This window comes from Sarcophilus harrisii, chromosome 3, assembly GCF_902635505.1.
Source record: "Sarcophilus harrisii chromosome 3, mSarHar1.11, whole genome shotgun sequence".
NCBI classification, from domain to species: Eukaryota; Metazoa; Chordata; class Mammalia; order Dasyuromorphia; family Dasyuridae; genus Sarcophilus; species Sarcophilus harrisii.
In genome coordinates this window covers 523,595,139-523,609,665 of record NC_045428.1, presented here as the reverse complement: position 1 = coordinate 523,609,665, position 14,527 = coordinate 523,595,139, and the positions used below count along the sequence as shown (strand labels likewise).

At 36.1% G+C, this 14,527-nt stretch overlaps 1 protein-coding gene across 1 annotated transcript in view; it reads left to right on the top strand.

Annotated features, from left to right (window-relative positions):
- The window catches only part of LOC100932257 (guanylate cyclase soluble subunit beta-2-like), an 88,781-nt gene that overhangs the window by 49,128 nt on the left and 25,126 nt on the right, over window positions 1-14,527 (top strand). Inside the window, exons 8-13 of the mRNA XM_023499643.2 lie at window positions 525-636; window positions 3,684-3,787; window positions 6,589-6,805; window positions 10,231-10,551; window positions 13,003-13,151; window positions 14,090-14,236. Coding sequence (XP_023355411.1) covers window positions 525-636; window positions 3,684-3,787; window positions 6,589-6,805; window positions 10,231-10,551; window positions 13,003-13,151; window positions 14,090-14,236 — 1,050 coding nt within the window. The remainder of the gene's footprint in view (window positions 1-524; window positions 637-3,683; window positions 3,788-6,588; window positions 6,806-10,230; window positions 10,552-13,002; window positions 13,152-14,089; window positions 14,237-14,527) is intronic.

Sequence of the window (14,527 nt, the reverse complement as noted above, 5' to 3'; positions counted from 1 at the left end):
CTTCCTTCCTTCCTTCCTTCCTTCCTTCCTTTCTTTTGCTTCCTTCCTTCCTTCCTTCCTTCCTTCCTTCCTTCCTTCCTTCCTTTCTTTCTTTCTTTCTTTCTTTCTTTCTTTCTTTCTTTCTTTCTTTCTTTCTTTCTTTCTCACTTACAAAATCAGATGAATGCATCAGATAAATTCTCTCAGTTTCTTGCAGATTTAAATCCAATAAACTATAATGAATACTCAAACAAGGGCATCACATTAGCGATGCAGGTAGCGTTAGGCTTGACTACTTTTGCCTCATGAGCAGCAATTCCATGTAAAGATTCTGGTACCCCTGTTCTATAGTATCCTTGCACTATTTCTAAATAGAACCAGTATCTCACATTCCCTCTACTAATCAGGTAGCTTGAGGTTGAATGGGATTTTTTTCTATAAAGTTCTCTAAATTTAATCAACAAAGGATCAATGAGAATAAGAAGTATCACTAAATCTGAAATCACAGGATCTATTACATGTGCTTCTTTCTTTCCTGTCTGCAGGAGATTGAGCAGGCTTTTCAGAGAATGAAGGAGAAATATTTGACTTTCTCTGCCTTTCCAGTGAAGAAATCCCGCTGGGATATCGTGAGAAGTATTGTCATATTTGGAAAAGGTGAGTGGTCTATTTACTAACCCCAGTCACATCTGAGCAAAAACTGGAGCTCAACTGGCCATTGAAATGGCTCTTATGCCAGTTATTTATAGTGATAAATATACACATATGCATATATTCCTTTTCATGTTGCATATATATGTACACATACACACATTCATATAACTTATGTTGATTGAATATACATACTTATTTGTTGGTTCCTATATCTATCTTTCTATTTATCTATATAATCATTTATATGTATCTCTCTTCATCTATTTATCTACCTATACCTATCTACTCATCTATATTTTTAATCTTTATATATATATATATATATATATATATATATTTATCTGTCTATCTACCCACCTATTTATCTATATTGTGACTTCATTTGTGGTTTTCTTGGCAAAGGTATGGGAACGGTTTTCCATTTCCTTCTCATTTTATAGATGAGAAATCTGAGATAAACCACACAGGTAGTAGTCTATGACTGGATTTGAACTCATCTTCCTGAGTTTAAAATCTTGCCTCAGATTATGTATGTATGTATATATATATATATATTTGTGTGCATATGTATATAAATATATATATACATATCATAGTGGATAGAGTACTGGGCTTAGATCATATGTAATATGCATATAGCTATTATATATACTATACATGAAATATATTCCTATACATATGTATTTTACATACATATGTATGTGTATTTGTATATATATATATATATTTATACCTATCTCTACATACACATAGATATGTATTTATGTATGTGTGTATGTAATTAGTCCATAATTGTGATGAGGCTTTGGAGAGTCAGTATTAAGATATAATTTTTCAGGACTCTGAGGAAAAAAGGATAATAAGCACTGAGTCCTCCTGTGTCCTTCTGTCTCTGTAGGAAAATGCTTTTTTAAAATGTCTTGCTCCATATTACATCCCTTGCTTGCTTTTGTAGCCCCAGGACCCTCTTTATCACTGACAGAATACTGGGAAGCAGTTCTAGAAGGAAATGTATAAACTGGGTGGGAGTAAAGTCAAATGGGACAATGTGGAGAAAAGAACTCAGAAACAGGGACTAAGGAGTCCTTATTTCTATAGGGGGACATTGTGTGTAGTAGATAGAAAGCAGATTTGGAGTCAGGAAAACCTGGCTTCAAATTTTGCCTCAAATCATTACTAGATGTGATCTTGGTCAATTAACTTCTCAGGGCTTCATTTTCCTCATCTGTAAAATAAAAGGATTAAACTAGCTGAATTTCAAGGTCCCTTCCAATTTTGAATCTAGGAACTCACTAGCTATGTGACCTTGGACAAGTCATCCAACCTGCCTGGACCTCAGTTTCCCTCTTTGCCAAATGGTCTATCAGCTCCCCAGTTCTATGATCCTGTCCAGGCAGTAGGGATCAATCAACAAACATTTTTATAAAAGTACCTACTATGTGCCAGGTGGTATACAGCATCCACAGGTGAGCGTTCAAAGACAAGAATAAAACATGCAAGTTTACCTCCCCCGGAGGGGAGAGCATTGCATCCCACTCCACGGCCACACTGATGGACCATGATTACATACATCTGAGAGCAGGTCTGTATAGTCCAAATGGCTGTATTTTGAGGCTTTCAACCCGTGGCAGGCTATTCAAATGTGCAACTGACAATCCTTTGTCTAGAAGATTTTCATATCAAAAAGGCTCCATTTTGGATTGCTACCCCCTGCCAAAGTAGGCTGTTGGTTAAAATTTCATGTGCTACCCAATGCTGTCAGTCTGGGGGAAAAAAAGAAAGAAAGAAAACTCATGGCAAATGTCACCGAAGCTGGACCAGGCACCCAATAGACAGCTTTGAATAGCAGGAGCGGGGCTGTTTGTGATTATTATCTATTCTGTCAGCATTTTCAATGCTAACTCTGTTTTCATTGAGATATTCAATTAGCCAAAAAAAAAAAAAACCCCAACAAAAAACAACGAAAAAAAAAACCCCAAACTTCTTCTCTGGGCAGAAACTTGGCATGGGGAAGGAGGGCTTCTCAATCCGGTGGCAAGTTTTTTTTTGTTTGTTTGTTTTAATTTGGAAAAAGATTTGCCCTGACCATCTGGAGATTCTGAAAGAGCTTAAGTTAAGGAGGGAATAGAAGAGAGCTTAAGCACAGATATAAGAGTAGAATTTTGTATCCAATTATGGGTTTCCCATTTAAGGAGCTATGGTCTTACATTCCTCAGCTTGAGAGGACCAGGAGGAGACTGGAAGCTGGGTTCTAATGGATTGGCCAAAGAAGGGCACTGAGCACGTTTAACCTGAAGAGAAGACTTAGTGGAAGGGTGAACACACTTAGTGCCCCCAGGTTGGAAAAAGGCTGCTATGCTATGAAGAACAATGGAGGGGCCAAAATGGAAACAACAACTAGCATTTGTGAGGGATAGATAACTGGGGTGTTTGGAGTGTGGAGGATACAAGTTGAAATCCAGCTTCAGATACTTACTAGCTGTATGACCTTAGGCAAGTTAACTTCTGCCTCAGTTTCCTCAACTGTAGGATGAGTATAATAATAGATCCTATATCTTAGAGTTGTTGTAAGAATCAAATGAGATAATATTTGTAAAACACTAAGTGTAAAACGCTTAGAGATATAATAAGTTATATATAGATGCTAGTTATTATATTATTGAGTTTTTATTGTGCACCAGGAACTGGGACAAATATCTTACAATTATCATCTCAATTGATTCTCATGACTGCTCTGAAGTAGATGCTATTATTACCCTCAATTTACAGGTGAGAAAACTGAGGCAGGCTAAGTGACTTGCCAATGGTCATATAACTAGTAAATGTCAAGTATCTGAAGCCTGATTTGAAGTCAGATTCTCTTAACTACAGAAGTAGTACTCTATCCACTGCACCACCTGCCTGCCCCCAGGTTCCTTCCAAAATGAGATTCTATAGTGCTCCTGAACCTCACTCCCTCACAAAATTTCAATTTTTACATTGTCTAAAAAAGAAAAAAGATGGCAGAAATTTAACAGGGAAACCTGGGACTTGTTTTTCTTCTTTTACAGGAAACCTCCGGAATCATTTTGAGGCAGTGTATCCAGAAAGGCTTTGGATAGATGAGAAAACTTTCTGTAAAGCTTTTCCCTTCCACATTGTCTTTGATGTTACAGTAAGAGAACTCTCCCCCCCACTTTTTTTTAACCTTCCTCTGGGTTATAATTAGCAATGTGAAAGTGAGAGCACTCATGATAAAATGGCACTTTTGATAATTTAATAATAATAATTAATATTATTAACTTATCAAAATTTAATCATTTGATAATAAAGTGGCACTTTTCAATAAAGCAAAACTATATAGCATTAACTCTTAGAGAGATTTTAGCTTGTTTAAAACTTGTCTGTTCACCTTTACCTAAATTATGTTATACCAAAGTGTCTCAGTTTTCCATATATAGAAAGAATGGGAGGAGGGGAAGAAAGGGATCACAGAGAGAGAAAGAGAGCCAGACAGAGACAAAGAGACAGAGACAGAGAGAAATAAAGACAGAAACAAAGACGGGGGTGGAAAGAGAGGGGTGTTGAGAGCTAGTCTTAGAAGTATTAGATATACTTAGAAGTATTTAATTTTTTTTTTTTTTTTTTTTTTTTTTTTTGGTGTATGCACATGAAACAATTGACTTGCCTAGGTTAAGTGACTTGCCTAGGGTCACTAGCTTATAGCTACTAAGGGTTAATCATCTTAGGTCACATTTGAATTCAGGTCCTCCTATCTCTAGGGCCAGTGGTCTACTCACTACATCATTTAGCTGCCCCTCTTTAATCTTTCAATACTTTAAGTGATGCTCCAGAGGACCAGGAGGGTCTACAGAACTCTCAAGCAAAGCCAGGAACCAGACTAAAATGTTATCAGAAAATGTTTAACAAATAAAAATATAACACAGCATAGATAATGTTAATTTGTGATTTTCTATCAAGATTTATTTCTATTTGAGTTTGACACCATTGCTTGAGATAAATTATAGCCTGGGTGTGGATCTGCCTTGACAGAGGAAGTTTCCTCATTAAGAATTTCCAGTATCCACAAAATAACAGGTCTCATTCAAAACAAAACAATTTTCAATAAAAAAAAAATTTGTCCAATGCAATTGGAAATTCCTATTCTTTTCCTTGTAAGATCTCCTTATTTACTGGAACTTCTCTTTGTACTTGGAAAGTCTTTTCCAAGGGAAGGAGTTGGTGATTCTTGTGCTTCTGCTAACAAATAGGAATCACAGAAGGTTTTCTGTTTTTCTTCTTAGAAAAGCTTCTTTTCCCATTAATAATCATAGGTAGTCAGACCCACAATAATTTTGCAATAAATGAAATCTGACCATTTGGCCAGTGTTAGACAAAGTCTGCAGGCTCCTGGTAGTTGCCAAATCACAGCTGTATTTGATGATTCCTTGTTTCACACCTGATCTTACTAGCCAGGTGTCTAGTTTATCCCCATTACAAATAATTACAAAATGTCTTTTTAAGTAAAAAAGATCAAATACTTACTGCCCCCCCCCAATAATTGTGATGAAGCACTAGAATTTTGTGAGGATTCTTGTGGTTCATCTCTTTTAAATTCTTTGAATTAAATGCGTGTATATGCAATGACATTTGCTTATGAAGAGATTCATTAATCTACCCCTTAGAGTTGTTATATATTAAAATGAGATCATATCTATAAAGTGATTTGCACATCTTCAAGTACTATATAAATTCTAGCTATTTTTAAATAGTCAGAGATTAGTGACAAAATCACATATATCCACTTCTTTCCAATTAAAACTTCATTCTGAGCAGGTCCAACTTCTTTCAAAAACGTTCAATGGCTCACTATTGCCCTATGATAAAATACAAGTTCCTCATTCTGGCAATTAAAGCCTCTAACAATCTGGCTCTTACAGGTCATTGCAATCTTATTTCATCTTTTTGCCATTCATATGCTCTAATTGTTAGCCCCATTTCTAATTATGTCCTACATTTGACATTTCATCTACTATTTTCTGTTCCATCAAATTGCTACCTAGTTCTATCTCTCTATAAATTATCTTGTATGCCTGAACCTGTGATATCCCTTCAGTAAAATGAATGAAAGGAAAACAAATACATTTATTTAGCACTTAGTATGTCAAGGACTGGGCTCCTGCTGAAAATACAAAATTTTGCATATAAGTACAAAATAAAATGCAAAAAATATAAATACAAAAGCAAAGATAGTCTCAGTCTTCAAGGAGCTTCCTTCTAATAAGGGAAACAAGTCAGCACCATGTGTGTGAATGTCCTTGATGAATCCTTGGCTAGACTTTGACTTTCCCAAGGAGACGTGCATATTTCTTGTAATACAAAGAGTTTTTCCAATTCTATCACATTCACTTATTGTTCAGTCTTGCTCTTTTGTGAATCCAGTGAGTGAACATTAGTATTCATGTAGGAATGACAGAACAACCAGGAAGCTAGTATGGTACAAAGAAAGAATATTGACTCTTGATTCAGAGGGGCTGTGTTCAGATCCTTTATTCTTTGTGTGACCGTGGGCAACATATTTAATCTTCCTAGCACTGTTTCTTTATCTGAAGGTAGACACAAGAGTGGATAGTTTCCAAGGTCCCTTTAATTTTATGCTTATGATCTCCTTCTGGATCTTTGGAAGGGATGCTGTGTGTGCCCAAAAAGCTGGATGGGGAGAACTGGGCTAAATAATTATTTTACCTGAACTATGGTTTTATGAGCTCTTCCCTTATTTCTTTTTCATTCTGTTAAAGTTTTTATTATTTGCAGATTTTAAAAACTTCATTGGTTTCATAATTTAAATTTGATGTTTTTTTATCCTTTCAGATATGTCAATTATAATGCCTAGTTAAAATGTTATTCTAAGAAAGAGCTCCTACTGCAAATTGACTTTCTGACTCATTAGTCTTTCCATTTGTCCTCTGTGAGTAGCTGAAGGTCAAGCAAGCTGGAGTAAATATTCAAAAGTATGTCCCAGGACTCCAAACCAGGGATATTCAGGTTGATGACTATTTTACCATCATCCATCCTCAAGTCACCTTCAACATTCTCAGCATTTGCAAGTTTATCAATAGTCAATTTGTCTTGAAAACTCGAAGAGAGATGATGCCTGAAGAATGGAAAAATCAGCCTACAATCAAACTCAGAGGTATTGGTCACCACTATTCTTTGCTGTATGTGTGTCTGAGGAATAAAAGGATTGATCAGAGAGGAATAACAAAATTTTCTAACTCTGTGTTGGATAAAAGTGTGATATGGATTCACACTCAAAGTGGTTTTCTCTGGATCAGTCAATTGGACCTAGCAGTTAAATACTAGCTTCTTTCCTGGCTTAGATCATTCCTATTTTGTACACAGAGAATATTATTTTGATTGTTACTGCTGTTCAGAATTAGCACACCACAATTGGTATAAACCAGATGTTTCTGCTGTTCTATAGTTCATAGGTCATGAACTCTGAATTTGTTTTTCTAATGATGGTAGAGATTTGGACTGCTTCACTCACACTTTTTTTTTTTTTTCTGTTTTCTTCTATGACCAGTGGTACATATTGTTGAGTGTGGAATTAAGATTCGGTCTGTGACCATGGAGTGGGAAGTAAACCAATTAGTTCCATTTTATTCCATGGTCACAGACTGACCTGCTCATGGTCAAATGTGCTGCAAATGTAGACCATTGGTCACACTTAAGATGAGGCAAAACATGGTGAATGAATAAATATGAGTCTATCAATCCATAGTTATTGATTGTAACAAATATGGAAAAATTTGTAAGTAGCACTAGGTTTTCAGAAAAAAAAAAACTTGTTTCTTTTAGCTGTGTACCATGATCAAGTCATTTAACTTTTTTGGTGGCTTAGTTCCACACCTATAAGACAGGGAAAATAAATAATATTTGTACTATCAACTATTCAAGGTTGTTGCAATGAATATATTTGGCACATTGGAAAGTACTACATAAACATGAGCTATTATTACAATTCATTATTATAACTCATATGCTTTCTCTCTCATACTCATCTATTTCAAATCTACTCCCAAAATGCTCCACCCAGTATCTGCCTGGTTCTTCCACTGTGTCTTCTGGAGTCTTATTCTTTATTTCACTAATCAATATCCTGTCCTTCGAGACTTATTCCTTTCATGATCCCCATATCTTTTGGCTCCCCCTGAGATCTGGCTCTTCAGTGTTGACATTAAACCATTGGCTATTTCTTCTAGTGCTGTTAGTCAGTCAACTAGTCAGTCCATCAGTCAATTAGTCTTTATTAAGCATTTTCTATGTGCCAGGTACCATGTTTCAGATACAAAGAAAGACAAAAACAACCTTTGCCCTTAAGGAGCTCTTGTCCTTATGCTGGAGAAAATATGCAATTCACTATGAATATACAAGGTACATGCTACATAAAAAACAAGAACCATCAAAGGCAGTTGGAGATGTGTGACTGTAGTTCAGAAGAGAAACTAGGACTGGACATATGGATCTGGGAATAATTTGCATAGAGGTAATAATTGAACTCATGGGAGCTGATGACATGACTAAGTGAGGTGGTAGAGAGGGAGAAGAAAGGAGGGCCCAGCATAGAGTCTTGACATGACTCTGACAAGGAGTGGGACATATCTGGTTAGCAGGCCTGACATAGTCTTGACAGAGCAAAGGAGATGTGGTCAAACAGGTAGAAGGAAAACCAGGGAGGAGACAGCAAAGTCATAATAGCATAAAAGGGAGAGGGTAATAAGGCAGAAAGGATGATTGACAGTATTAACAGCTGCAGAGAAGTCTAGAAGGATGAGGATTTAATAAGGCAGACAAAAGGGAGCAGTCTCCTAATTAGATTATAAACTCCTTGAAGGCAAGGATTATTGACTAAATTGATCAAGTCAAATTGGTAAATCAGGTTTGAGATAAGAATAAAGTGAAATATCCATAATCCACTTAATAATCAACAAAAATCAACAAAAAAGATAGATATCCTCTGTTATAGCAGGGAGAAAGACATTCAGAACAGGGAAAGGATACTCACCTGAGGATACAATATTGATTCAATCAAGTATAGTTTCCCTGCCTTTGTGTTGCCCATGTTAGTCTGGTCTGCCCTTAGATTGCTGCTGGAGCTTCTCATGGTTTTCTTGTATTTAGGTGAACAGGAAACCATATGAACTAACTTTATAAGTTAAACCAACTAACCATATGAATTAACTTTAGTCCCCTCAGTTTAAGGAAAAGAATTAGCCCATCCAACATAGTAGGGGATGCTGACAGATATTTCTGTTTTAGGAAAGCAAGAAATGTAAAAGTAGTCTTTAAGTAAGATTAGTTGAAAAGCTAAATGTATTATTTGCAGTGAGAGATACTGGGATCAGAAAGGATGACTTTAGAGTTGTAGTATTCATATAAGAGATAATGTAGGTCTGGATGATCTGTATGGAGTCCCTGCAATGTAAGATATATCTCTGTTCCCCCAAACTCTGAAGCCTCCAGGAGCTGGAGGAAAGGAACTACAGCTCTCTTTTGCATTCCCACTGATATGTGATAAGATCCTTGGATTTTATACTTTTGAACCAGTCAGTGGAAATGCAAAAGAGGACAGTTATAAAAGATGGTTTGAAGGAAGAAGTGAAAATACTTGGTGATTGAATATCAGAGATGAAGGAAAAAATGTCAAGAATTATTCCAAAGTATTAAGTTTGGGTGAGTGGAAGATTTATTATGTCTTAGCAGAGAAAAGAGAACATGGAGAGGGAAGATGACAAGTTTTACTTGGGTGTAGTGAGCAAGATTTTTGCAGAACATCTAGGTGAAAATAATCAGTATATGGACATACAGGACTGAAATTCAGACAACAGTGAAGAAGAAAACCAAAATATAATATAAAATACAAATTAAAAGTAATCATTTAGCATAGGACCTTTAACAGACTTTAATAATTTCCAAGGGATTCATTGAATTACAAAAGCAGGGTAGTGCAATGGAAGTAACATTAGACTTGGAGTCAAAGTACTTGAATTCAAATCTCATCTCTGATATTTTTTCCCTCTGTGACCTTACTTAGGTCAGTCACTGAACAGCTTTGAATCTGATTTCTCACCTCTATAACAAGGGAATTGGACTTCATGTCCTCTTGGTCCCCTTTTTTGCTTTAAATTTATTATCATATGGTATTCATAATCATTTAATGGTAGAAGGAATCATAGATTTCCTGATTTCAATCTTTTACTTTTACAGAAAGTTAGGTCTGGGAAAGTAAAATGAATTGCCTGAAATTTCATCCCTGTAAAAGTGGAGATATGAACCTTGGTTCTCTTATGTCCAGTATAGTTTTTCCTCTATATCATTTCCTCTCATCCCTTGACAACCTTATCTTTAAGGAAAATTTAAATTATGCTCAAGATCTTCATTTAACAAATTGTGTAAGTGAATATTATATTTTATAATTATTTCTATAAAATGATTAATAGAAAAGATTTTGGCACTTACAGGGTCAGTTGCTTGGAAAGCTCATTTCTGTGGTATTCCTTATCTCCCAATAGTAGCATTGCTACATGATTGCTTCTTTCTGTTTTGTTTTCAAAGGACAGATGATTTGGATGGAGTCCCTGCAATGTATGATTTATCTCTGCTCCCCCAAACTCCGAAGTCTTCAGGAGCTGGAGGAGAGGAACATGCACATCTCTGACATTGCCAGACATGATACCACCAGGGATCTTATACTCCTGAACCAACAGCGTTTGGCTGAAATCGAGTTGTCTAACCAGTTGGAGAGAAAGAAAGAAGAGCTCCGGATCCTTTCTAAACATTTGGCCATAGAAAAGAAGAAAACAGAAACATTGTTGTATGCAATGCTTCCTGAGCACGTAGCAAACCAGCTGAAAGAAGGCAAAAAGGTAGCAGCAGGTACTGAATCTGACTCATCTCATACAGGAACTTAGGGTTAGAATTAGAGACTTTATTACTAACTGGCCATGAGTGGTACCATATTGATGTTTCCATTTCCTTCTTTAAAAAATAGAATACATAATTGCTCCAAATTTAACTCAGGGAGACTCTTTCTGAGTGAATAAACTATTCCTGGATGATAACAGCCTTTGGAATTTGTTATAATCTATATTTAAGTTTATATATTTAGCCCTCAATTGTTTATTTCCCCTTGGAAAAAAATACTGTGATGAGGATACTACTACTAAATGAATACAGAGGCCTGATGGCTCAAACATTCAGATTTCAACATAACTAATTGAAAAGAATTACGGTACTGTCTAATCAATTATTTTTTCTCCTCCTCCTCCTTGACTCCCCCCTCCCCCCCCCAAAAAAAACCTTATCAAAATAGCTGGATAAGATAAACATTGTGATAGTATTTTAAGCTGAAGGGGATTTTAAAGATTATTTACTTCGATCTTCTCATTTTACAAATGGGGAAACCCTTAAAGGCATTCCCTCTTCATCTCTGACTTTCAGATGAGGTTTCTTTCAAGTTCTATTCAATCAGGTACCTCTTCTTCTATGTAGTTTCCCCTGACCTGCCTGTTGTTGCGCGCTCTCTCTCTCTGAAATGACCCCTCACTTCCATTTCTATTTGAAATTCCTTAGTCAAGTCTTATGTGAACTGCAAATGACATTCATTCAGGACTGCAAAAGTCAGTTTAGTATGGTGGAAAGAGCATGACTGGAATCAGAAGGTCTGGGTTCTAATCTTATTTCTGATTCTTACTATCTATGTAAATTCAGGCAAATCACTTAACTTTCCTGGCTTCTTTATCTGTAAAAAAAAAAAAAAAAAAAAAAAAAAAAAGAGTTGGTATACAGATCATTTCCAAAGTTCCTTTCTGCTCTAGATTTATAATCTTATTAACTCTTTGCCTCTGAGATACAAAAATCTCAAATTAGAAAAGTATTTCTAAAAAGCTAATAGCTGCTCTAAAACAAACCATTTTAACAAATCTAATATTTAAATAGAAAACTGGATTTCTAAATCAATATTTAAGGTAATTCTCTCAGAGGTTTTGGCCCTGGATGATAATTGAGTTGAAATCTTTGGAGGGATGTAAGAGGCAGTGGAGAGAGAGCCAGTCTCAGTGTCAGAAGACTGCATCCAAGTGCTGTTTTATACAAGGGCTTTGTGATGCTGGGCTAGTAGCTGGACAATTTTCTAATTGAATTAGTAGATAAAGTTTGTTCTCTAGGAGTTCCCTTTATTGATGAAATTACAGGTCTGTTTCCCACTGCATGTTTGAATGAATCAACAGAAATCTAATAACAAATTATATGTAGAATTAACAAGTATATTCAAACATCAAGCAGGGCCTTCCTAATTTGAAATGGTCAAAGACTATGTTATGAACATAAGAGTTTATTAATTTCTCAAGTTGTAGTTCAATAAAGGAAAACTTTTGGGAACAAAGGTATTGACAAACAAAACATACAAATATTTCTGTGGCTGATGATGTATTTTAATAACAGCTGTTAGAAATTTCATTGTTAAGAGGTATTTATAAAATAATGGGCACAGGGATATATTAATGTTTATAAATTCTTTTCTCAGTGCTCCTTCAAGTATTTCTTTTCTTCCTGTCCTCTGGGCAAAGCACCTGCCTCCAACCTGGGGAGCCATCTTGCATTTCTTAATATGATCCTCGGTCTCAAAAAATGGCTTGTGTTTCTCTGCCCTTATTCCCAGGTGACTGGAGTATGTCATCTTCTTCAGAGCAGCTCTTCCTTCAGCCAGCCCTAAGCATTGTTCCATCTAAGTCATGGGCAGTGTGGGCCATAACTACCACTACGTTTGCTTCCTTTTTCTCCCTCTCTTCCCCATGTTCTTCTACTTTTAGTTCTCTTTTCCCTCTCAGGCAGCTAAATGATAGCTGGGCCTGGAATTAAGAAGAGCTGAGTTCAAATTTAACCTGAGACACTTATTGTTCATCAGTCACATTAACTGTATGACCCTGGGAAAACACTTAACTTATCTGCCTCAATTTCCTCAACTGTAAAAATGGGATAACAATAGCATCTATCCTCCTATAGTTAAGGTAATGAGCTAATATTTGTAAAGTGCTTAGTATAGTTCCTAGTACATGGTAGGTACTTAATAAATGTTTGTTTCTTTCTCTTCATTGTTTTCTTCTTTCTCATTCTTCTCTCACTCTCTTCTTGATCAAGCACTTGAATCAATAGTTTAGTTGATTCAAGAACTGAAGAACGATTTTCTCCCATCCAGTTCTCTTTCCAGGGAGATTTTATTTAAAAGAATTGTATTTCCAGAGAACTTAACTAATACCTCAATATTGGAATATTTAGCTATCATACCCCAATTCAGACATTGGTACTAATATCTGATTTCTTTTGCAGGAGAATTTAAAACATGCACCATTCTTTTCAGTGATGTGGTGACATTTACCAACATATGTGCTGCCTGTGAGCCTATCCAAATAGTGAACATGTTGAACTCAATGTACTCAAAATTTGACCGGTTAACTAGCGTCCATGATGTCTACAAAGTAAGAGTTTTTGTACTAAATAGTAGATTTAAAAATTAATAATTAATATAGTTTACTCTAAGTTTCCCTTAGCCAGCCCTTATTCTTTCTTTTTCATTGTTTCCTTCTCTTCCCTTTCCTTTCCTTTGTTTGCTTTGTTTTGGTTTAGAGATTAATTGGATAAGGATATTTCACTCTATTAACAGAATCATAAGTAGGACAGGGAAACCAGGGCTTAGCTTAAATGTGCCAAAACTTAGAGAACACAAAAAATTAACACACGTGCTTCTCCAAAATTATCTAGTTACCAACTAGGAGCTTTGCACCCTAGTTAGAAAAAATTAATTTGTTAAAGTAGGAATCTATCAATTACCAGTATTGCTTATAATATCTATCTATAATTCACTATAGCATCCAATTCTCCATTCCTAACAACTAAATTTATCTTAAATATTTCATGTGTTGTTTCTATATCATGAATTACAAAGCTGATTTGAAGGCCTATTTAATATTGCCTGCTCTGAGTACTACCAGTATTAACTATGACTCTGTTGATTAAGATATCCATTTGGAGATCTAGGAAAAGCACATTACTCAAAGGGGACTCTTACGCCTTGGAAGAGTTAAAACTGCCTCCTGCAAGAGAGCACTTTAATCCCAGAGAAGAGTTCTCTTACTCTTCCAGTTTAGCAGAAGGTCCACTCCTAATAATTTGCTATTCAATGTAGAGTACCATATGGCCACACCAGGAAATTCATTTTCTCCAAGATCTGTTCCCAGTCAAAGGCAGAATGGCTCTCCATGTCCTTTGTACCTCCCCTTTCTTCAGTAAAAAGTCACAAATTTTAACTTGGTCCTTGGCACCCAGTACAAGAGAAAATAATGAAATACGTGAGCTTTTTGTGTGAGTGTGTGTGTGCAAAAAACAGAAGCTGACCAGGCTCCCTTTTCCCTCACAGGTGGAAACAATAGGTGATGCATACATGGTGGTTGGTGGGGTGCCAGTGCCTGTGGAAAACCATGCTCAGAGAGTCGCTAATTTTGCCCTGGGGATGAGAATTTCTGCAAGAGAAGTGATGAATCCTGTCACTGGAGAACCCATCCAGGTACCAAGCAGATGAGTTCTCAGCATGATGGGAAACAATCCATGACGACACTGCATTTCCTTCATTGGTACACAGGCACTTCTTGAAATGGTGTGATTTGTTCAGACTACCCCTCTCTTTGGAGCACACTCCTAAGTAAGAGGGAAATTAGCAGGCTGCTGGCCCAAATTCACCACAACTTTAAATTAGGTTTTTGGAAGACACTAGAGAATATTTGGATCTATGTGTAACTTCACTGCAAGAGTCTTATTTTCCTGTAAACAAGGGCAGAATTGAATAGCTCTGTTCTTT